Below are 24,953 nucleotides of genomic sequence, written 5' to 3'. Positions count from 1 at the left end.
CAGAGAAAAAACAGAATGGTAGAATGAAGGTACGTTTTTACAGCAGGCGTTTGTCAAGGGAGTCATGATTATACTAGATAAATGAAATGATTAACTGGGATTATGCTAATATCATGTGTTAAATACCTAGAATGTACATTACTGTTTATGTCAAATACTTTATATTTAAATTCTGTAATTGGGATTTTTCGGTGCTTCCATTTTGACATTATTGCAATAGATTATTCCTGCCAGACCACAGTCAATTACTTAATCAGTGAATTAATAAAGGCCAATTCATACTTTCAGCGTTAAATTCCTGGCAAACAATGAAAACGACACCACCATCATGTGGAATTGAGTGTGAATCAGGAAATGCGCATGCGTGGAATGCCAGGCCAACGCAGACCCTCAGTTTAAGAAAGAATGGAGCCTGGTCCGCGTATATGTGACTTGTACAGGTTTGCAGCTGTCTGCAGAACACATATGTAGTATGTCCGACGCTTTAAACTCCTTTCAATTGTCTCCTGTTGCTTTAAACTCCAATAAGTGCCAGAGCAGTTTGAGGTCTATAACATGCTCTTTTTTACTATGTAAGAATCTCCATCTCTCTATTATATTGACAATTTACAGGCCTCTTCTCTTGAAACTTATTATTTTTACATACCAAACTTCACCAACTCATTGCAATGTGGAGACCAAGTACAATGTGGTTATCTCTGTAGTTATGAATTAGAATTAGATAGTCACGGGATGTTCTTTATCAGAAGGAATAAGGCTTTAAGGCCACTTTTGTGTGTCCTGCATCATCTCACAAGCCTCACTATCAAACTGATTTCTTGGAAGAAAAATGCAGTATTTATAATCCAAAAGCACAACCATCATGTGTTTCTAAAAATAACAGGACTGCTGTGTCATAATTGTTCATGCACAACAACATGTGAGAGGTTAAATACATTTTATCATCCTGAAGATTTATGTAGCAGCAAACAACTATTTGATTTGTAAAGATGTCGTTGCTTTGTTTATTTAGCCGGCTGTGTGTGCATTTTCGTGCATGTTAGTGCATGTGAGCAACATTCAAGCTTCACTATAGCACTCGTCATAGTGAACAAAATTAGTTTTTGTATCCATTACATTGAGACAACAATCTCATCTCATAAAACAGTATCGATAAACAGGTTCTAATGTGATCAAGAAACATGGTGCAAATGCTGTATTATAGTCATTAATAATATTATTTATGCTATGTTTGGAAAATGTCCTGTGGTTCTATTAAAAGCAGAAAGCAGTAACAAAATTGGTCAAAAACAGCAATAAAAGTTATCTAACTCTGAAAAGAGACGGTAATGAAAGTGTGAAAACATAAACAGTCTAGTACTAACACAATGAGTGAAGAATGGGTGAGAAGTTAATGCGCTATCACTCAACAACAGACATTAGACCAACGACTTTAGTAACGGATTATCTTTGCCAGACTGCTGTGAAATCAAACCAAGATAAACAAAATGGAAATGCAAGAAAAAAAGTCCCAAGCTCACATCCGTTCACTGAGCAAGACATGACAGCACAAAACGTCAGCTGTATTAACGTGGTGCCAGCCTGGAAATGTTCAGTCAAATCAGATGTGATGACGTCTATCAACACAGCACGTTAATCTACCACCTAGACACCGGTCACTTACAAGTTTACACAAATAAATTGGGTATTTAGTTCTTCTAGTGAAATACAAAAGAGCCATTTATCTTATTTGTCATAAACAAGATCGTAAGGAAGTTAAAAAGTTGCATGAGCAAATGATATGTTCAAATAAGAAGATAATCCTCAATCACTATCACTTTGTTTTTCTGGCTTTATCCATTAAATAAACCAAACTCTCATTCCAGGTGTAGAAGAGACTGAGCTACAGTACAACCTGTACATATGGAGTCGAGCTGTGGGCCAGCTGACGAACATGAACAGATATGAGGAGAAGAGGTATAAAAGAAGAGCTCTATTTGATCGCTTCCCTTATCAAGTAATGAGGAGAAAATGTAATTATCCCTGCCTAGGCACACAAAAAGCCAGTGTTTATCTCTTAAAAAAGTGTGTGTGAGTAGATTTATTGTCCCACAGTGTGTGTGTGTGTGTGTGTGTGTGTGTGTGTGTGTGTGTGTGTGTGTGTGTGTGTTTGTTTGTACCAGTGCAGCAGCGAGGTAGCCCATGCCATTGTGTGTGAGCTGGTTGTTCCATAGCACCAAAGTGACGAGGCCTTTCCTCTGCTCTTTTAGTCCTTCGCACACGTACGCCAGACCTGCGATGACAAACAGAGACCGACAGAGTTAGTACATCTGTTTCTAACTCAACTTTAATATATCACAATTTTAACATCATGAAAATAAAGTAAAATGTCTAATTTGAGGCATTAGCAGGGGCCTCTTTGTATTATCTGTACTAGCAAAAGGACCTCATTTAGTGTAAACTGTAAACATAAGAAAACAATATATTTGGATGACCAAAGAAACATAATCTATGGGCCTCAGCTATACTGTATGAGAACACAATGATAACAATCACATCCTGTGCTTTTGCATCTGGAGGTGTTCAGTGCTAGAATCAGTTTAGTGTTGTGTGTGCATCTTTTATTCAAGTTTAGATGAAATATACTGTACGTATTGGTGGAAAGAAGAGCAACAAATACATTTTTACACAAAGACTTGGATGTTATTTTTAGCTCATTACTCAGTCTGTTATGCAAACCTCTAAACAGGGATATTTGAGAGTGTTTGTCGACTTAATGCTGTAAAATCCAAATCAGTAGCTCTTAACTGTGAAAGACCACAGACAATGATGGCAAAATGTAATACTTTTGTTTGCCTTTCAGCCTGAACAGTAATCACATTCTGAATTTAAATGAAACCAAATGATCCAACATATGACTGTGGTTGTGTTTTTAAAACAACTACCATATACAAGATAATGAACAGATGATCAAACTCATGATTGCTGACTCTCTATGAACAACACACCTCTGTCCAGTAGCTGGTAAATAAAGATTCTAATAAATATGAGATGAAGGCGCTTTACTGTTTTTTCCTAAACAGCATGCCACAATACTTCTTGTATAAACACATGATCATATGGAGACTTATTATATTTAATCAATACAAGCAAAATATGTGTATTGCTTTTATTCTATTCTATTTCTTGAATTATTTTTATATTACTTTAACCACGATGACCTAATTTCCCCACTAGGGTCAATAAACTCTCATCTTATCGGAGTTTGTGGTACTGAGGTGCGCAATAAACAAATCTTTTTTACATTTCCCGCTTCGCTATAAAACAATTATGCTGCAGTAAGTGTTATTGCTCTATCACTGCTGTGTACCAGAGTCTAGGATGTGGTTGTTGCGCAGGTCCAGGATCTGAATGTTGTAGTTGAACTTAAGCAAGTTGCCAATTTGGGCTGAGTCCTGCAGGCCATTGAGCTTGTTGTCTGCCAGGTACAATTCCCGCAGGTTCATATTCATCTTCAGAGCTGTAGCTGTCAAGAAAAATAAATTATAAAGAATGGTGAGGGAGGAAGAAAAACGAAATTTCAGAAATAGAGGACTAAATTCTCGAATTGGGATCTCTGACAGTGAAGGCAGACTGTAAAGAGAAACCGCTCTGCCCATCTTACCCAGTAACATGAGCGGTCTGCCAGTCAGACCAGCGTTCTCTAGGTGGAGGACTGCCAGGCTGCCACTGATCCTGAGTGCTCGTGCTACAAAGGGAGCCGAGTGGTCCAGCAGAGGAGTGTTACGTGCATCGAGATACTGCAGAGAGCTCGTCTGAAACACCAACAGAGATACAATTTATTTGATGTGTACGTACAAAAGGGCACACACAAATAAGGTTTTTACAAAGTGTGTGAAAAAAAGTCCTCATTAACGTGACGAAAGCAATCTTTGTGTTATGCAAGTTATCAAGCAGGTAGGCGACCTGCAGCATCTGGCTAGGAGAGACATAAACACACATTTTCCTTTCATCTTTATTCCTAATCCTGTAACCTCTCGTTAGCTGTGAATAGCTGCTGTCGTAGACCGACGATGACAAGATGAGAGCTTCATCAGACTCCATTCATAAAACATTATCCTCAAATGAGCAGATGTGAATGACAAAGATGACGTGTATGCACACTGTCACCCAGATAAAGGCTCTTCAATATTGGTTTTCATCTGCTTAATCCAAGGACTCACCTCAGGGATTCAAGGACACACTTGTCAAAACATTAGTGCGAAATGATTTATTGGGCTTTGCTGAAATCAGCTACTGCAACTTTTTATTGACAAGCTACGATACAGACAATCAACCAGCTGGAGTCTCTAGACAGCTGTTCATTAATCATCAGACACCCGATTCTCGAAGACAAGCGAATGCCTTTTGCAAACACTGATCTGATGAGAAATAAGCTTCACACACAGTAATAAGATTCAACTTTTGTATCATTAGTTACTGTGATTGAGAATTTTATTGATTTTCCCTTTAGTTGGGAAAGTAATGAACCAAATCTTTAAAAATACATAAATAAATCGGCAACAAGATTCATGACAAAGACTGCAAAGTCATTTGGGGTTTGGCAAACAGATTATTGTTGCTCACTGCGGTACACTGCCAGGCTACAACACAAGGAAATTCAACGGAGCAAAAAATATCCATAATCTCCACAACCTAGTAACCTGATATACAAATTGAATTATTAATTTACCACATCTTGTTTAGGATATATTTTGCATGTATCATCTCACACTCTTACACCTAAATTATTACACAGTTTATAATTAGAAAAAAACTAACTATGTAATATGTTTTTGTAGAAAAGCTTCATTGTCTCTATTCCTCTGACACACAACCAAAAGTACCTTCGCATGGTTGGTTTGACAAAAGCTAACCTGCAGCTGTTCATATTCATGCATTTTCTCACATATATTGCTTGAAAGGTGATATATTAATGGGTTTGCCTGGCGGCCCATTTGTATTCTTCACAGCAAGTGATAACTGATGTCAAAGAGCACCGTAAAGGGCAAGACTTTAGAGGAGCAAGGGAGGAAAGAGGAAAAAAACGATCTTCTGCCCTGGTCACAAAGATCCAATTACAGAAGAAAAGGAAACTATTTTTAGGCAGGAACACAAAATACACAACATTCAATTTTGCACTCAGTTTGGTCTTAAGGCTGAGGAGCTATCTCGCTAAAGACAACAAACACAACCAGACCATTGAAGTCTATCACTCCCCCTTTTAAATTTAAAAATACTACTTTTATTTTCCGTCCTCAGTGCCATCTCCGAGGAAAGAAAATCTCTTTCAACGCCGCCGTCATCCTGTTCATTCTCTCAGAATTCAGCCTGTATTCTGGAATATTACTTATAAACTAGTGTGGCACTGTTAAACAGTCTTTTATCAAATATCAAGTTGACGAAAACAAAAATCTTCCCACTTTAACATGTTATTCTTTGGAGTGTTTTGTTGATACATGAAATAATTAAATCCTTTACCAGCCTGTCCATTTTCACTGCAGACAATGTTTTTCACTGTAGGAGGGGATGATCTCTCACCTTTCTCATCATGTGAGCTGCGGCTTGCCATCCTCGTGTGCCAATGTGCTTGTTGAAGGAGATGTTGAGATGTGTGGCCGACTCATAGTACTCGATCATGTCAAACAGAGCTGATGCACCCTGAGAATAGGAGAAAAAAATAACCTTCAGAATAAAAACAAACAGTTTTAAAATCATCTCACAGTTGATCACTGTGTCAAAACCCTCAAAGAGATGTTACATGATATAGGCTGGAGCAGCTGTAGTTGCCACGGTAACAGGCCCTCAGAATAGGTGAGACCTGCATCAGTGTTCAAGGGGGCCTCAAGTGGGGATAAAGACCCACCTGCCTGGGTTACTATCTACAGTTGCAATTAAAAAGTCAGAGAAAATTAAACTAGTGAACATGAGAAAATGAGCAGTGTTACCGCTCATAGTTTCTAGATATAATACCAAAAGAAGTTTATTTTAGAGCGGGACAATTAATACAACTTTTGATTAATGAGCTGATTCTTTTCTTGATGAATTATTTTGTCTTTTAAAACTCTATCAGATCAACAGTCCAGAATCCAAAGGTATTGAGTTTACTGTCATATATGACACTTTAAAGCATTAAATCCTAAAATTTGAAAATATGGGAACAGCAAATGTTTGGCATTTTTGCTTAAACATGACTTAAACGATTGATTGATTATCAGTATAGTTACCGATACATTTTCCGTTGATTGACTAATCAATCCTTGCTGCTTTAGATTATTGTCATTATAAATTAATACGTAGGTTATTTTTTACAATAAACAGATTAACAGTTTGTTTTCTGAAACACATACAAATTGGGAAAATGCCCATCGTTTTCCAGAGTCCAACCAACAGTCCAATCCTCAAAATTCACTTTACAATTATAGTAATATAGATATACACATACAGATATTTGAGACACTGAAACCATCAAAAGTTTGGCATTTTTGCTTAAAAAAAAAAAGATTGAGTAAAAAAACAGTTATGTATGTCAAACAAGACATTTTAATTTCAGCTATGTTGTAGAGATAATGAGAAGAACAGCATTCTTAAAGGCTGAAACACTGTAAAATGGTGAGGTGAAACCCTGTTTGGTAAAGGAGCAGATGAAGAAATGAAATATCAGGTGATGCAGCCAAAGTGCACTCATGTGATCAGAGTGATTTAACCTCATTTTGGTTTTGGTAGTGCCGTAGGGTGCATCTCTTTCATCTAACAATGTTGAAGTGTTTATGAAACTGGAGTAAAAGTGGATGGCTTGTTATTTTTGCTTGTCTGCAATTTTTGCAGCAACTTATTAGCATGTTTTAAGAACAAAATTAGCTCCTGGGTCATTACCTTTCATGTGTGGATTCTGTGTCCCCCTCGTCTTTCACTCAGCAACAGTTAAAAGCAAATTTAAACACCACCAGAACCAACAGCCAGTGGTGAATTTGCTCAATTGTGCAGCCAATTGCAGGATGTAAGTAGCCGATTAAAATGGGAGTGTGAGCGTTTAAGTTTATCCTCAAGCGGGGGTTGATGAGAAGCTGCTGCTTAGCGTCTCATGTTTACCTTTTCCCCTTTGTTTGTTTGTGTGTGTGGGTGTGAACTCTGAGACATTATAGATTATATATGAGTTTGTTTATCTACAGGGTGGGGGAAGTTGAGTCACATCGAGGCCAATAAAAGCCATACTGTGTTTCTGCTCCCCATGCTTCTTAAAACACCTCTCCAGAACCATTTCTTCTCCTTTCATCTTCCCATATCATTCCTTACAAGCTGACACTACTGGAGCTGTGCCAAATCAACTGCTACCACTGCACGTCTCTCACTCCCATCTTCTAATTTCACCATTCCATTCCTCTTCCATCCCACCTACCTACGTTCTACCCTCGACTTCCTCTTCTCCTTTCAACACTTTTCATTTCATCTGAGCCCAAGGCGAGACACTTGTCTCAGACTGAGATGCAGCTCTTTGGTGACTCAGTCACCGACTCATTCAACTACCTCATTCATATTTCCGGGGGAGCGCTTCATGTTGGCTAAAAAGTGCGTACGTCACTCTGCATTTGTTTGGATTATGTGGAGCTCTGGTGTGTGTGTGTAGTTTATTAAAACATAGATCTGTTGAAAAAGTATATGTACAATAATGTTGATGAATGAACAATATAAACATGAATTAGCTAACTCATTGCATTTTGTTCTGTGTATAAATAAAAACTATACTATGAAACAAATCAGAGTTGCCATTGTCAGGTTACACTTCACTTCTCTCGTGATTGGTTGTAGGTGAAGTAAAATTACACAATAAAATGTTCCTGCATGCAACTGGGTAAAGTCTGTTCCACTTGAGAGGGACATTTTTGAGTTTGCATAATTGTCTTTGCCATCTGGTGGGGCTGGACCTATTCCACATGAGCTATATACGCAGAACACCAGTCCATCTAAGGGCAAACACATGTAGACAACACCTGGTTATTAACCTGATGTGTATCTGGATACAATATCTGGATAATGGCATTTGATTCAGGGGTCTCAGGATTTACACCTGGTATTAAAATGCGTTCTCATTATCTCAGATGTTCGCGCATTGTGATCGGATCTCAATATAAAAAATTAGTTAGGCAGGGATGCCCAACCCTTCAATATTCATGGAACCTCCCAAGTCAAGAGAATAAATACCACAAATGGACATCATTCATCTATAAATCAATTTTGAAAGTGAAGACTGCTAGCTACTAATAACAGCGTTTGCCAGGATTGCTTAAGCTTGCACTAAGAGGTGGAGTTAGGTGTTCTTTGAAGTTGTTGGGCAGATTTGATTAAATCAGAAAGTTTGAGAAACTCAGACCAAACACAAATACCATCATGTACCCTCAACACAAAAGGGGCTCGGCCACTTATTCAAACTATTGTCCTATATAATAGAGCTTTCAGCCAAGACACTGTTACTGCCTGCTAATAAATCAAATGATGAAATTTGGTTGGTTGTAATTACGGCTCATGCATTTGTTTAACTTCAGTTTTGTGAGCTTTGTTTCGTTTCATTTGTTTGTGTGGTTTTGAAGCAGTTTGTAGGTCTTCTCACATTCTTCTATGTTAAAAGGTACCATGTGGAGATTTTGGGTTATGTTCTACATCCAGCATTTTTTACCAAACTCCACTGTGTGTATCCTATGGCTTAACAAATGTGTTGAAAGCATTTATTTTTACATCAAACAATTGCAGAGCAGATCTTTGGAAGAATTTGCAGTGTATATTGTTTACATCCAGGTTTACTTGTTAGCATTGTTCTTCCTTGGCTTGGTTGATGAATTTCTACACATAATGCATGAATCCGTCATCAGCATAATAGTATACAACCATCTGCAGTGTATCCTGGGTGTCCTTGTGTGCACTCACATGATACAAACAAAAATGGGGACTAAAAGACATTGCTCCTTAGCATTACTAGTGGTCAAAAACGCCACAGGCTACCTTTAATTCATATTCACTTTCATGAAAATCAAACTGCACACTTAACTGACAGTCTGGAGGTAAAGTGACAGCTGCCTAAATTACCCTCAAGTCCACATGTGTCCCTAAAGACAGGACTACAACTATCACAACATCTACAAGTGTGCTGAATAACAGCAGAAGATTGGGGCCTTAATCATTTCTGTGGTTAAAGTGTGAAAGTGGCTTTGCTAGCGGAATAAAATAATGAGCAGTAATTAAAGTGACCGTTCCAACCCTAAAGAAGCTTATCTTATGCAAATCTGTCTAAAGGTAGAGCTTGTGTCTGTATGTTATACAGAATCTTTGGAGCTCTGTGTGAAAGGAAGTGGTCTAGGCTGTGCGTCTCTGCTCCACACTGCAGCACTGTCTCTATCTGTGCGTGTCTGCAGCCAAAACGTCCCTAACAGTGTTTACACAAGTGGACATCTGGAGTAATCAGAAAACCCATGGCAAACACTCCACATCCTGTCAGTGCAGTGAGAGTGAAAAAGAGGATCAGATCGTGACTGAGGGCAGAAAGCAACATTGAAAGAGAAAGAGTGACAAGCATGCATTATGGATGTGAGATGGAAGTATGCTAGCTAAACATGAGAGGAATGAAGGACGGGAATGAGACAGAGACAAATTTTAAAAAGGCAGGATCTTCTTACATCTTCATCCAGGTTGGTTTGCTCCAGGTCTATCACTTTAAACTGGACCCTCTTCAAAATCTCTTCCAGAGACTCACATGCTTTGTAGTCAAGCTTCTCACCTAAAGACATACATCCATATAATTAGTCAAAATAAATCTCCCAATATGAAAAAGCCTCAGAATGTGTTGATTCCCACTAGTCTGATTTATGGTATGCTGATGTTTTGGGGCTTACCTTTCAGATCTAAGCATTCATTTCGCTGAGTCAGGTCTTTCAGTTCCTAGAGACAAAAAGAAACAGTGAGTTTGTGTATTACTCCATCGTAGCAAACTTAGCGTTTCACAGGTTGAAACATACATCATACAGGAGGCCACTCAATACATTGGTACTAGAGATACTAACACAGATCTTGTGTAAACTTAGATAAACCTCGTTGCAAAGAAAAGCATCTGTTGGACACGCTGAGTCAACTCAACTCTGATGTGTTCCTACTAAAAGTGCGTCATTGTGGCTTTAAATTCTGGTACCATTACAAAGTTTTGGGAAGTACTGAGTGAGTCCCAATTGTTGGCAACACTGATAGGAACTGTATAAGATAAATAAGGGTTTTTCCATGCTTGGTGCCTTTTTAAACAAATACATTGTTCAAGTGTGGATACATATGACAAACCATGACTAACTGTGACCATTGAAGTGTTATTTGTAAAAATAAATTAGTTTTCCACAGGAAAGCCTCAATAACATTCAGTAAATCAAAAAATTGGGTTTATTTCTTAAGTAATAACAGGCATTCAAGAGTTAAATTTGACTCCGAACCACAGAGAGTCAACTAGAAGCTACGTAAGGACTTAAAATGAAAGTTAAAAAAAAAAAAACATGCCTTTAAGTAGTTTAAATTAAACATGTGCAGCACAGCACCATTAAAGCAGGTTACACAAGCCAGTAGAAACTAGCCGTAACGTGCCTCGACTGTTTTTGTTCCACTTGATTCTTTAAACCCGCTGTCCGTCTCTGTGTGTTCAACTTGACCATGTAATTTATACAGTGCTGTAGTCTGACACAATATCATCACAGATCAAAAGGTGGAAAGATATTTAACCTCTTGCCCTGGAAAAACACCCAACAACCCACATACAAACATACAGAGTGCTGCCCTCGAAAACTATGTCCCAGCAAATCCCTCTCTCTAGTTGGCTGCCCAGCCCATTCAGCGTGAACTCAATAACCTCTCCCCCAGTGCCACACTGCCATCACCTGTCTGCGTGTCTGAACATATAGTTGTTGGATCCTTTAGTTGTACAGAGGGTTTAATGGTCTCCTGTGTGACTCAATGGGTCTCAAAAACATGATGATGGAATATGACAAATGTCGCATATGAAGGTTGTAACGCATAATACAGCAAGAGACAGTGGGACAGTAAATAACAAGAATGTAGTAATAATGAAGATAATTAATCTGTAAAACCAACTGAATCATTCATCTTCGATAGCATTATATGAAAAACCATAAATGGAAAATTTCAACAGCATGTCTTCGATACGATTGATGAAATATGGTTTAATTAAAAGCTTTGGATGTTCTTCGTTAACCAGATGGTGTTTACTGTCTAAAAGCAACTAGACGCATATTTTGAGCAATTTAGCAGCGAGACGATCTGCACCTGTCAGCGAGAATTACTTTATCAGTGTAAATACCGCCCTGTCAGAGCAGCTAGAACCCAAAATAGTGCATGACGCATAGTGTGCCTCTGCACGAGGGATGGTGGATCTGCGTGTGTGTGTTGTGGGTGGACAACATCGAGCTACTGATTCTCTTTCTGATTCCTGTTCATCTATGTTAGATATTTGCCCTGTTTTAATTAGTCTGCTTTATCTGGCCAAATGTGTTTTAGTGAAGGACCTTCTACAAAACCAAATACTATCGGCCTGAAGTGAATCAAGAAATATAAAATCCGGGGGTCATAAAGAAGGACAGGTGGAGATGCATGAGAAAACCTTCATGTGACCTTATAGCCAAGTCCAAATCCATGAGCTGGATGTTCTGAAATGCATGGCCCAAGAAAATGCCTCCTAAAAAGATCTGATGACCAGGACAAACATGCACCACTTCCGTAAATGAGTTAATCCATCTAATAATCAAAAAAAGAATCCAAAATGGAGCATTCAGAAGGTGTGAAATGAACTTGTGAACTGTTTAATAATTTGACGTTCTCTTAAATACTCTCATTTATTTTCTTGTAAAGAGTTAGATGAGAAGATTGATGCCATGTTAAAGTCTGTTCATTACATATGAAGCTAGTTTGCTGATCTTAGCACAACGACTGGAAACACACGGAAATAGTTCTCAACACCTCTTAAACTCACAAATTAGCATGTTATATCACATTTGTCAAAAGCCGAAGTTTAAAAACTACAATTCACTATTTTTCAGTGATTTATGTCTTTGGTCCGTCTTTGTGCTAAGCTAAGGTTACAATATTTTCTGTACAGATATGAACCTGGCATTGAACGGCTCATCTAACTCTCACATTATCTTAAATCCTCTGCTCTACATGCATCACACTGAACACACTGCATCTTTGCAGTCTGCCTTTGAAATGCTTTATCAGTCGGTTCACATATTTAGAAGACTTCAAAGTGACATGTCGGTGCTTAAATGGCATAATAGAAGTAGGTGTTGGTGCTTTGCACGGATGTTGCAAAGTCTTACAGTTCTGATGTACATATGACATACGCACCAAAATATTGAATCCTTCATTTTACATAGATTTACAGAAAACTCCCAGCAGAATAAAACTACCTTGTGCCAGATATACTGAGCCAATCTAGAGAGAGCAAGTTTCTTGTGCACAATGGCTGCGCGTGAGACATTGCATAATAGGGTAACCACTTGTCCCTGAGGGAATTGCTGCAGCAGAAATGTGACACGAGGTTAGAAAGTTGTCCTGGTCGTAAGACTCTGTTGGGAGTTACTGCAGAGCAAGCATTCAACATGCAGCTTCTAAATAGTGACCGTTATAAAACATACAGACACACAATGACTTGCCAGAAATGTACATAACCTGCAGGGCCCCTGGCGAGCTGCCACGTGTACAGTGCAGTTGGACTTAATAAAGAAAGCATTTAGAGTGAAAGCGGAAAAAAAAGTGTAAAAAAAGGCGGAGCTCCTCTTGCAAACCTCCCTCTCACTGGTCAGCCATTTGGTCTGACTGGCTTGCTTGTGTGGCTGGGAACTGCAAGGATGACTAAGCAAAAATGAGAGGGGGCGGTAGTGGACCAAAAGACGACAGTGGCAGGGAGGGATGGAGAGGAGCCAGACATGAGCAAAGGAGAAATCACAAAAAAGCAGAATATGATGGAAGGAGGGAGGGGAGAAGGTGGGCCACATCTGTGATGACCATCCAGAAAAACTTTGTCATATACATCCAGGTACATAAATGGCATTTAACCCACCCTAAGCATTTAGGAGCAGTGGGCTGCTGTAAAACACCTGGGGAGATATTTGGGATTTAGCATCTTGGTCAGGACACTTTGACATGTGGAGAGTAGGTGGCAGGGATCAGACCGCCAACCTTGTGGTTAAAAGGAAGACCCGCTCTACCCACTGAGCAACAGCTGCCCCCAGGGCTGTTAAGTCCCAGTGGAAATATACCCAGACTGTAGGACAAAATGAAGCTCAGAGCAGCAGTTTAGCACAGTGGTGTGCATTTCCACAAGTAGCTGAGATGTTAACCCAACTTCTTTCTCTCAGCTGACCAGGCGTGTGGGGATTTCTTTGCAGAGTCTCTTGAATCACAAATGTGTTTCCATTTGGGGCTCACTTTACTTCAACATCATAGCTCACAAACGGTGACACACCTGCAGGTACAAATGTGCAAAGCTTCAGTGAAGAGGCCCAGTTCAGGGTTTTATGAGGGTGTGCTGCAGCGCACTGTGCGACAGGAGAAAGTGCTAATGTGTCCCTGCTGCAAACGCTAGTACTGACAACTCTTTCGAATGACTGGGAAGGAATCAGTTTGGTGGCTGGATGTTTCCACACAAAACCAAGCAGAGACAGGCACATACACGGTTTGTTTAAATACACCCAGTTATCAAGTATCAGAGATATCAAATAAACATAAAATTCCATGAAATGGCTGCAGCATTTATTAACTTAAATTGACAGTGTACCTGGGAGCCTGGGATCGAGGAGGTCGATTGACATTGTTTTCCATAAGGTTAATGTTTTTTGACGTTTAGCAGAGTGCTCTCGCTCAAGTTAATTAAGTGGTGTGCTCATGAGCGTGTCCGTTGTATTTTGTACCGGTCAGTGAAGAGACTGCCCCCGCTCCCCTCTCACTGTAGAGTTAAACGTTGTTACGCACCGTCTTCACAGATGGCAGGGTGCCAACACAAGGCTAATTAGTAAGCTGATATCGATAGTGTATACTGTTTTCTGCAACAGTACGGTTTTCAGAGTAAGCAGAGCCCTCTTTCACGGGCTAACTTGGTGGGATGCGAAAAATGACAACTATGTTTCTAGTACAGAGAGTGTCCTCTATGCCCTCTCACTGCGTGGGCTGTTTTCCCGGATTGTTTTCACAGTTAGCAGAGGGCTCTCGTTCAGACTGGCTTTACATCCTCAGCAACTACTGTGGCAGAGTTTGTCCAGCATTGCCACTATGTTTAGCTCTCCTGTCTGTTAAACCTGTAAGGCTCCACTTCAGCCCGAAGACGGCCACAACCTTTACCCCTCGGGCCGCAGAGACTGCTCGGCCTCCTTCCAAGAGGCTAAGCCTGAAAAGCTGTTTTCTAGGGTGGATCTGCTAACTACTGAGCTAGCCCAGCTGAAGTCGCTTATCCTCAACTTCCATAATGGTGCTGGAATGCATCAACTCTACCTGTGGCTGAGTTGGTTCTAGAGGAGGACATTGTCTGAGTGGCATCTTCAGCCAATCTTTTACCGAGTACGGTGAAGAAGGGCCCTCCTTTTTCCTCTGAGCCTGGCTCCTTTTCCTCAGCTCGAATAGCACTTAATCACCTGCAGCTAGATATTTGGCAGTTGGAACCTGCTAGTGTCTTCTTCAGGCTCATTCTGGATCCTGCCTATTTTACTGTTCCTCCCTGCGACGAATATCTGAGGGAATTACAGGGATTGCATAGAGCCTGTCAGAAGAACTATTGTGAATGCCATTGCACCGTCTACCTGTCTGCAATACGTGAACAGGTGGAGAACCTTGGCTCTGAGGTTGCATCCACTGAGTACCCCAAGTTCTCTTGTATGGGGCCTACCCCTGGTACTGGACAACCTATGCTTGCCTCCCTTTGAACCCTTGGCACAGGTAGAGCTGCGGTGGCTGTCTGCCAAAAATGCTTTTCTCCTTGTCATCACTAAGGCAAAGCACATAGATAAGCTCCATGCCCAGTCTGTGAATGATTCATGTCTGAGGTAGAACTCAGCTAGTCGGGTCTCACTTTGTAGCCTAATAGATCATTTCTCCCTAGGTGGCCGGCATGCTCACCTCTCAATCAGCCTATCCAGCTTGCACATTATTAGAGGCAGAGAAGAGGTCAAGGCTGTTATGCCCGGTTCTGGCCCTTACAGCACTTGACGGTCTGAACAACTTTTTAACGGTTATGGTGGTCCTAAGCAGGGCTGTGCTGGAGACCGCACTATCCCACTGGCTCGTTGGGGTCATTGCCAACGCATATGGGGCAAACAGCCACGTTCTGCCACCTGGAGGTAAGTGCCACTCCAACAGGAGTGTGTCCACGTCATGAGGTACCCTGAAAGGTGCGCCCTTGGACCATATATGTACCGGGGCCCCACTGGTGTCACCGAGCACATTCTCCCAACAGAACAGAGTACTCAGGTCACACAGGACTTTGTTGATATAAAGACTTGACCTGCACTTGTATGAGACCGAAGATATTCAATCAAAACTCATTGCCTCATCCTGGCGTTCATCCAGGATTCGTAGAACTGTAGTTACGTCTCCATGTGACCACAATTAATCAAATATCCTAAACCTAGAACTTCATGGAAACTCTGCAAAAAAGGGCTTCTTTTCTGTGATGTATCTACTATATGCATCGTCGTCTATTATCAAGTTACCAGCATCATTAAAAATGGGTCGTAAGTGGACAGGAATGTATGTCTTCTTGAAGAGGAGGTTAAAAAAAGAAAAATGCCTTTTGTCTTCTCTGCCCATTCATTGTGTTTCCTCTCCATTTTGCTTGTTGTGACAAAAATCACGTACCAAATTCACGGGAATAAACGACCTAAGACACATTTGATGATGTTAACAATCGGAATACAGATCAAGCACATGCACCAATTCACATACAAAAGGCACGAGGTCGGCAGAAATAGCCTATATAACAACAAACAGCCCTGAGGCTTCCCCCACTGGATTTCAAGAACTGCTTATGCAGAGGGATTATGAGACACATGACTGTTCTGGCTAACCCACAAGAGAAGGCAAAAAAAAAGACATGAAACACTCGTCTGCCTGTAGGGAGTAACAACCACCCTTGTGAAAAAGTCCCACCTATACTAGATACTTTGATAGCACTCGTCCAGAGTCATGCCATTGTGCATCATGCCGTGCCCTCAAACCACATTAACAGACGTTTGAAGTGTTTTCACCAAAAGAGATGGTTTAGGATGTAATTCTTGGAACAAATTTTTCTCAATCTCACGAACAGGAACCTTCACAATTATAAACAACTTTTGGGTGGATCTACCAGGATGTCCCAACTCTTTCCTGCCAGCTTGTACAGCTCCTGGCTGCACAGCGCAGCCCAGTGCTGCCTCAATTGGACACATTTTTATTGTAATATGTTGTATAGCCTTGTTGTATACATAGTTTTTTGTACCCCAGCAGTTTTGATCTTGCACAGCTTGCATACTTCCACACTCTTTTCATGGCCTGTGCTGGCTTTTGAATCAGGAGGCAGCAATTTTGTCACATCAAACTACAGTGTCAGTCAACGCGGTTGATTTTAGCAGCACACAGCTTTGTCTCTAGCACAGTCAATAGAAACATGTGTTAATTCTCTGTATTGGCTTTTATGTTTTGAAGATTGGGGCACTCGTTAATAGTAACCATCTGGGGACTGGGCCAGGTGTTGTTTTCTGTATATGTTCACCTATACACAGTCAGAAACGGTTTTGTTTAGAAACACAAAGGTCAGGGGTGTTGCTTCAATTGTTTTGAAAAGCTAAGAGCAGAGCAGGTTAGATAATGAGGTTTTATCTTAAAGTTAAGAGTTGATAAAATATATATTCTTTATCAAATCACTTCATTGACGATTCAGACCTGTTTTAACAAATACTGTAATGTGATAAGGCCAAATTAAAAGGATTAAATGTCGAGGCTACACCTCACAATCATTATGATTAGCGATTAATTTGCAGATTATTTTTTTGATTCATGTTTAATTGTTTTATCTATCAAATGTCCATCAGTTTTCTAAAGCCCAAGTTGATGACTTCAAATTGTTTGTGTTTCAGAACACCAGTCAAAAACCCAGAGAACCTATGATATAAGAATAAACCCAAGTATCAATATTTAAGAAGCTGGAACCCAAGAATTTGAACAATTTGTTATGTCTGTTGGATGGGAAATGGTTGAGGGATCCTGTCCTTGTGCCTGCACTTGCTGTCTGCTGGGGCATCAGCAGGGGGACCTGCGGGGTTAACACAAACTTTTGAGTTCTACTGTTGAAGTCTTTTAAGGTTTAGCAGGGTAATAGGCAAGATGAAATTGAGTGAAAAAGGGAAAAAAAGCAGGAACTCAGCGGGCTGGGGTTGTGATGTCTTTCCACTCTGCCAAGGGACTTAAGAAAAGATTACGACATCTAAAAGTGGTAAATAACATAACTTCAATTTCAACCCTTCTCATTCACGACCTTTTCTATGACATTACTATTCAGCATTTCTGCACTTCCTCATTGGGTGAAACGAAAACATTCCTCTCCCAACAGCAGACAAATTCAGTCACAAAACAGTCGAAACAATGCGAGAGAAAAAACCAAAAAAAAACTAGAGACAGCACTTTGTTGCCAGTTTATAAACTACACCTAACTTAATCTTATGCAGACTAATACAACAGATCTGAAATAATTCTTACCTGCATGAAGGTTGTAATGCCCAGTTTGTGTTGAAACTGTTTTAGAGTGTGTGACTGTCCGTGTGAGTATGCTGACATGTCTGTTTATCTGTGTTTGGTGTCAAGTTGAACCTCACCTGTATCTGTCTGAGCACTTTGGGTATGGGTTTACAGTTGAGTTTCTGACAGGCTTGTTTGTAGGAAGAGAGGATCTCCTCCACCGTCACATTCTGAGCTGCAAAACACAGAAAATTAAGGAGGTTAGGATTGCTTTAACTGCTGTGTTTCTCTGAGGAAACAACACCAGCTCAAACACACAAAAGAATTGAACTGGGTGAACAAAATGACACGACAAGTATGTCTCGATGATCAGGATTTTTTGCCTATCTTTAAATATAATCTGATATCTGTTGGTGATCTTTGTTTATTCTATTTCTATTTGTTTCTATATAATAAAGCTACACAGCGCTTACCACCATGCATTGACTACATTAAAGCTAGCAATCAAATTTAACTATGTGGGACAGCTTAAGTGCATGACAGCTTTCTTTTGATGGGTTCCCATGATATTTTAATAAGTTGTCAGGAAGGCAAGATTTAGACAGCTTGTCTTCATCTCTTGCAACATTTCAAAAGGACCACAGTTGCAATATGACCCTGAAATACATGCAAAATAATTTAAATCTATAGTGTCTCTGCTCAAGTTGCTACTGGTGCACGGTTTTTTAAATCACTAGCTTAACTTGTGCTTATTTATTTTGTGTGCTCTGCACTTCAATAGCATGTCACTTGCTTGAAGTACCTGTGCCAACAGCGCAACAAATTGCAAAATCGATGTTATGACCACAAACAAAGCATCTAAAATGGATTGGGCTTCAGTTAGATCTGCCATGATGCCAATCCTGCATATCAGACAGTGATGTCTTCATTATCAAAATAATGAAGTCTACTGGAACACACTTGGAAAATCTGTTTTTTTATGGCGACCTGTTTGTCTGGTTGTCTTTGGGAGTACTCTTTTGACGGAGAGGGTCATAAATTGTAACGGCTCCCCTACTTAAGTCAACAAAAAGGAGTTATTGTTCTTTGTGTGTGTGTGTGTGTGTGTGTGTGTGTGTGTGTGTGTGTGTGTGTGTGTGTGTGCGTGTGTGTCAGCCGCTGCTGCCTTCCCAGACTTTTGCTGGGGCTAACTCCAGTCAGATGACTGGGCAACATTCAAACCCACCGTTCTGTCTGAGAGACTCTGCTGAGAGATGAGGTGAAGCATTCAGTGAAAGAAAGACAAAAAATAATTACAGAATCAAAGAAAAGAAATAAGGAAAAGATAGCTTATGCAAGAAGTCAGAAAGATCACAACATAAAATGTGATTAACGCAAACAGGATGAAAAGCATTCTACCGACTTATTTTAAACTGTGTATATACAGACAGATAAGGCAATGAATGCTGATACAGACATAAACTGTTGCTATGCTTCTTCTGTAACAGTACTGTAAACTAGTGTGTGTGTGAATCCGACGTTGTGCCGCAGTCAGCATTTTGATTTCTCTTGCCAAGGTGACAATTTATCCGCTTCACTTTTCAGTCGCCTCCACCTCCTCTCCCCTTTGTCTCCCACAGTGTTCCTCATTAGTTTAACTCATGTTCATCATCTGCATAAGGTAGTGGCAGAATAGACTTCGCAAACCAGCATTACTAAAATGTACTAAATAATACAACTTTTGTCTTTTTTATAGTCATAGTTTTATAGTTTCAGCATGTAGATTTGGACGGTTGAATATATAAGTCAATATGTTTGTACAAGCATGGGTCAGAATGAATAACCAGCTCGTTGGACAAAGAGTCCGTTCAAAAACCTGCATGAGCAGTCGTGCATGTCTGACCACCCGTGTTATTCACCGTCTCAATGAAACCCACAAACGTCAGACCATGGCTGGAAAAACTACAAGAGACGATACTGCAGTGAGTCTGAGGAAATGGTGAGCGTGTGTGAGAGAGACTAAATTAAAGGGCGAGTCGGTGCCACATGAATACAATAAGAACGGCCACAACACATCCTCTACTTCTTTTGAGGGACCCGGACGAAACAGCCACTCAAATGGAAACCACTTTACCAGGAGCTGGTAAATACTGAGATACTAAGTGTACATGTACACAGAAAAACTCACTAAAGCTGGTTAGACAAATATATGCTGACTGCATAGTTCAGTGACAAGATACATAAAAACCTATGTAGGTTTAAGACTCAAACTCTCTGAACAAAATTGTGCACACACGCCTAACTTCTCGTCATAAAAGTAGCCGTAAATATTTACCATTTATCATCAGTTAGCATATAAATACATATGACTACTCCCTAAGTTTTTAGACATATTAAAGAGGGGAAAAAAAGAAGCCTAGTCTCACTTCATGTAAGATTAAAGCTCTTGTTGGGAACAGAGGTTTTATTTTTTATAGATTATCTTCTTTTACTCTGCATCTAGGGCTGGGTGATTTGGAGAAAAACTAATATCACAATATTGTTGACCAAATATAAATAATATATCAATATGGCGACAAAAAGTGCAAAATATTTGAATATATTCTTTAAAATCAATTGAAATTGAGTGCCACTCAATTGTTGCAGATTTGTGTTTTATCTACAAAAAGTATCTGGACACAGAACTGTGGATTTAACCTAAATGTCTCTGCAGCCAATGTGTAAGAGTGCAGTCTTGTACATTTGTACAGCACAGTGTGCGCATTCAAGTGAACACGGTGTCCTTGTGAAAAAGTGTTATTGTGCAGAGTCGCTGTGGAGCAAGTGTGTGTAAACACTTCCTGAGGGAAGGGTTGGGGGCGGAGGTGGGGAGGGTCCCCTGTTTACTACACAATATTTTTAACACATAGCTCATTAAATTGAGAAAGAGAAGTGTGCGTGTGTGTGTGTGTGTGTGTGTGTGTGTGTGTTCTGATCTATCACTACTGTCACACAGAAAATAGTGTAAGGAAGCTTAGATTGAACACCTCAGCAAAAATAAAACCATGAGTAGGAAATGGTGAAAGAGACAACGATAAATAGAAAAAACTGTAAAAGAAAGCAACTCAGGAGTCAAATGCTTGGCGTTAAACAGAAGCTTTGAGCTTTACTCTGCAGGATCATTAAGAGCCGAGCTACAGCTGAATTTCTGCTTGCTTTGTCTTCGTTTTATTGCACTCCCTCCAGTGCTGCTGGTACATGTAAGGAGGAGGGAGTGGCGAAGAGGAGGTACGCAGAAGGGGGTGATAGGGAGGGCAAAGGACTGCTCCAAACAACATCTTTGAAAACCAGGTAAAGAGGAAGAAGAGAGGCAGAGTCGGATTTAGGTTGGACAATACTGAAATTCCCCTTATGACATAATTGCTGTAAGAAAAGTGACTATTATCTCAAAACTTAACACCCCCCAAAAAAGCAGAGGGCAGAGATGCAAATAGATATAAATAGACCCAATTGTTAATAATCATTGGACATTATTTTAAAAGCTCACAGTTATTTTTCATTCAGTAGATAATTTAATATGTTAGTGTTGCTAACGTGTAAACCCACATGCTTCAGAACATTGTTGTTCTCAATCCTTTAAGGATCATTGTAACTGAGAATTATAATAACAATAATGATAATAATAATAATGATAATAATAATAATGTCATACAGTATAGCTTGTAGGTTTTTTTTGTGCAGTAGTGTTGGCAGTGTGGGCTGCACATGTAATGGGAAAATGCACCGTGTATGCAGAGGGTTGGAATTTTACTGCATTCCTATTTTTTGGGGTGCTTGAAAATCATCTTAACATCTGATGTAATTATCTAAACATGGATGCAGCGCATAATTTCAATTCAATTAAATGGGCATACATTTAACCAGAAGATGCCATAAGACCTAGTATTGCTAAGTATTTCCCCCCTTAAATAAGTTCACAATAAAAAAGGTAAACACTTTTTAATTGTTATGATGCAGAAAACTTCCAGAGCATAACTTTTTTCAGAAATCTTCTGCAAATTTCCAACCCTTTGTAACCCTATTCAGGCAAGAGGAGGAGAAAGAGACAAAAGAGGGAAGGGACCTCGTCTATCTCTGCTTTGACACAGTGAATCTGCTAAATAACCCAAACAAGCAGCATGCCCCTTTCCCCCTGTTATTGTTGTTGGCCACAGTCCACTGTGCAACAACACACACTAAACTCTCTTCTTCCATCACTGAGCTTGAGGGTGAAAGAGAAAGAAAAAAAGAGCAGGATCCTGCTACGAGAGCAATCTAGCTCTGTGGACATGGTAAGAAATGATGATGAGCGTTTGACCGCTATCTTGCAGATGCAGATTAAGCCTCAAGTGGAGCAGACATTTTGAACAACGGGATCAACATCTGGCTGTAGTTAGGCAAGATGGTCCCCCACTTTCATGTCAAAATAATACTGTACTTAAATTACCAAATTATTAAAAATGCTTTTTATGTGCCAACAAGTGACAGAATGATAAATATCAAACAAAAACTCGAGATCTCGACATCATTTTCCTCATAGCTAACCCTCACAAACTTCCCCTCAGGACATAGACGGTGTTGAAGGTAGAAAAAAAAAAAAGAAATCAATGCAATCAAATGTAGGTAGTCCTGTCACTATCTGAAAATCAATCTGGTAGTATTTGGTTTTAAGTGCATTATGAATTTACCAAATGTGGGAAAGCAGATTTACCACTCCTAAATTCTTCAATAAACCATGTATGTATTTAACACATTTAACAAACTAAGGCTCTGTTGCATCTGGGCTTCAATACACAGCCAGCTGGATTGGTATCTTGGGGCGAGGAAAAACTGCAGGCAACGAGGGAGGTATACCTGCCATAAATGGATTACGTGAGATGAACAACCGGCAGAGCTGCAACAAGTACAGGCACATATGGTGAGAGGATAGAGCTTTACTTACAGTATGTCAAAGCTTTTTGAAGAATTGTTTTTACAGTTAGGCATTGGATTGGAGCGCTCACCTGAAACCTGCTATGTCACTTCCACACCTTAATTACACTGGAGCTATGAAGCACAAGGTGAGGTCAAGGTTTTGAGTGAAAATGTAACATGCCATTTTATTTGAACAATGGCAGGCATCAGAGCAACAGCTGCAAAACGACATACCTGAGGCCAATAGGACGACGTTACTTAGAAGCTGCTACATTTGCCACCTCTTAATTGTGAAAAATCTTTATCAAATCTATTGCGATGCCTTTCAGTGCACAACTCAGAATAACCAATGTTGATGCATAATGAATAATATGAGATTAATATTCCTTATTTCATGGGCTATTTGGGATTTTTTGGGGTAGTGCACAGCATATAATAAAATAACAAATATTATGCTTTCCAATACCGATTTGAACTTCAATTACCATTTCGAAGGTCAAAGCTACGAAGAATTCAAGTCAGCTATACATTTAATTAAGTTAATCATTTTAAGTTACTTTTAATAATGCCACCTAACTGCCAATTTCTCCCATCCACTAATCAAACGAATGTAACTTAGTATCATTCATTTTTATTTGAATTATCACTGGCAAACAAGCCATTGCAATGAAAGTATGACAACTCATTAAAAATAATTTGCCATTACTAAACGCATCTAAAAATACAAGACTTCTCCTCTCCTTTGGAGCTGCACAGCATAACACTGTTGCACTCAAAGCCTCTACCACCACCCACAAAAGGTCAGAAGAGCTCGACCCGCAGTGGTAGAGTGGGCTTTAGGCCCAGACTCAGTTTGTGCTAGTCTTACTGGGACATATGAGTTAACGGTTGTATGAATGTTCCTTTAACTGTTACCATCACCATAAAAAGCTTTATATGGGACATGAAACAGAACGTTTACTTCTTGCTCCATCGTAAATGTTTACGCTACCTTTGAAGGTAGGTCAAGGAACTGCTAAATGCATAATACTGCAGCAAAACAGGCCATCGGAAATACAATTTTGAATGTAAAAAAGGTAGAGATTAATATTTTTCCCTAAAATGAGACTTTCCTGTCCCCGGAGCATATTCCTGGGAATAAGAGCAGGTTGAGAGTTCAAAACCTGCCGCTTTAGTGTATTATTTGGTGATATTAAAAAACTAATCGGGCCAAAGAACCCCAACATTAAAAATGAGCTGTGGTTTCCTATGTTTTGCAGAGACTGAGCTGGATCGTGGAGAGCTGGTACACAACACAACACTCCGGTGGCAGAGAAGGAGGCGGTGGGTGCTTACCACGAATAAGGAATTAAACTTGACAGAAAGAACACAGAACTCAACCTTTAGATACTGAAATAATCGATATGCCTCTCTTTCTCAAGCGTAGATGTGCACTGTCGCTCAGCAGCAGCACTGCTCTGCTATGTTAGAGAGGGTGTCATAATTCATATAATCCTTTTTAATGATGTATAATATTTTCCACCCCAAAGCCCATCCGCTATAATCAGAATGGTAATTTTTATGACCCAACACACCCGATCCAGTGAATATAAATGCGATCCTCGCATCTCTTATGCAGAAGTTAAAGGAGCTGATGGGATTGCGTTTCACTGGAGTTGAACCTTGTACGATTTAATGTGACAAACAAATTGATTGATAACATTAAGTTTGCGTGCAGCTTGAAAGTCATTTTATTAAGCGGAGATGGATTCTATATTCTACATATCCTGCAGTCCAAGGAGCGCAGCTGCACCGCGGTCTGCTGACAGCAGCCACTTGTAAAGTATTTACATATTTCTATAGTCAAAACTATATCTTCAGCTTTTTTGCTTTATGACTAGAGCGTAATTAGTTTTTCTTGTTTTAGTATATTTCTTTTGAAGTAGTTAATTCCCTGGCATCCAGTTTCCCGGCATTAAATCCTAGTGCACAAGTTGTGGCATTTCCTAGTGTGTGTGTGTGTGTGTGTGTGTGTGTGTGTGTGTGTGTGTGTGTGTGTGTGTGTGTGTGTGTGTGTGTGTGTGTGTGTATGGTTTAGTTAAAAAACAAGGGGGAGGAAGTCGGATTGTTTGGATTGTGAAGAGTTTGTGAAAGACTTTGAGCTCTGACTATTTTTTTTATACCAATGCACACCTGGGCAGATTATGCATAAAGCAGCATTGTAGCTTATTCTGGAAAGTCACAAAGAAATTGGGCAAAAAGGACACCTCCCCTTCTCGAAATCTCTGAAAAGACTTTTCCAC

The 24,953-nt window shown here is 39.8% G+C and overlaps 1 protein-coding gene across 1 annotated transcript in view; it reads right to left on the bottom strand.

The window, feature by feature from the left end:
- The window catches only part of ppp1r37 (protein phosphatase 1, regulatory subunit 37), a 40,878-nt gene that overhangs the window by 5,604 nt on the left and 10,321 nt on the right, over positions 1–24,953 (bottom strand). Inside the window, exons 2-8 of the mRNA XM_054596847.1 lie at positions 17,898–17,995; positions 9,903–9,948; positions 9,687–9,787; positions 5,560–5,679; positions 3,644–3,794; positions 3,350–3,505; positions 2,160–2,272 (exon numbers count right to left, since the gene is read on the bottom strand). Of these exons, the coding sequence (XP_054452822.1) occupies positions 2,160–2,272; positions 3,350–3,505; positions 3,644–3,794; positions 5,560–5,679; positions 9,687–9,787; positions 9,903–9,948; positions 17,898–17,995 (785 nt within the window). The remainder of the gene's footprint in view (positions 1–2,159; positions 2,273–3,349; positions 3,506–3,643; positions 3,795–5,559; positions 5,680–9,686; positions 9,788–9,902; positions 9,949–17,897; positions 17,996–24,953) is intronic.

The sequence above is a fragment of the Anoplopoma fimbria genome, chromosome 1, assembly GCF_027596085.1.
Source record: "Anoplopoma fimbria isolate UVic2021 breed Golden Eagle Sablefish chromosome 1, Afim_UVic_2022, whole genome shotgun sequence".
Lineage (NCBI taxonomy): Eukaryota > Metazoa > Chordata > Actinopteri > Perciformes > Anoplopomatidae > Anoplopoma > Anoplopoma fimbria.
Note: the sequence above shows the minus strand (reverse complement) of the source record. Positions and strands in the feature narration are given on the sequence as shown.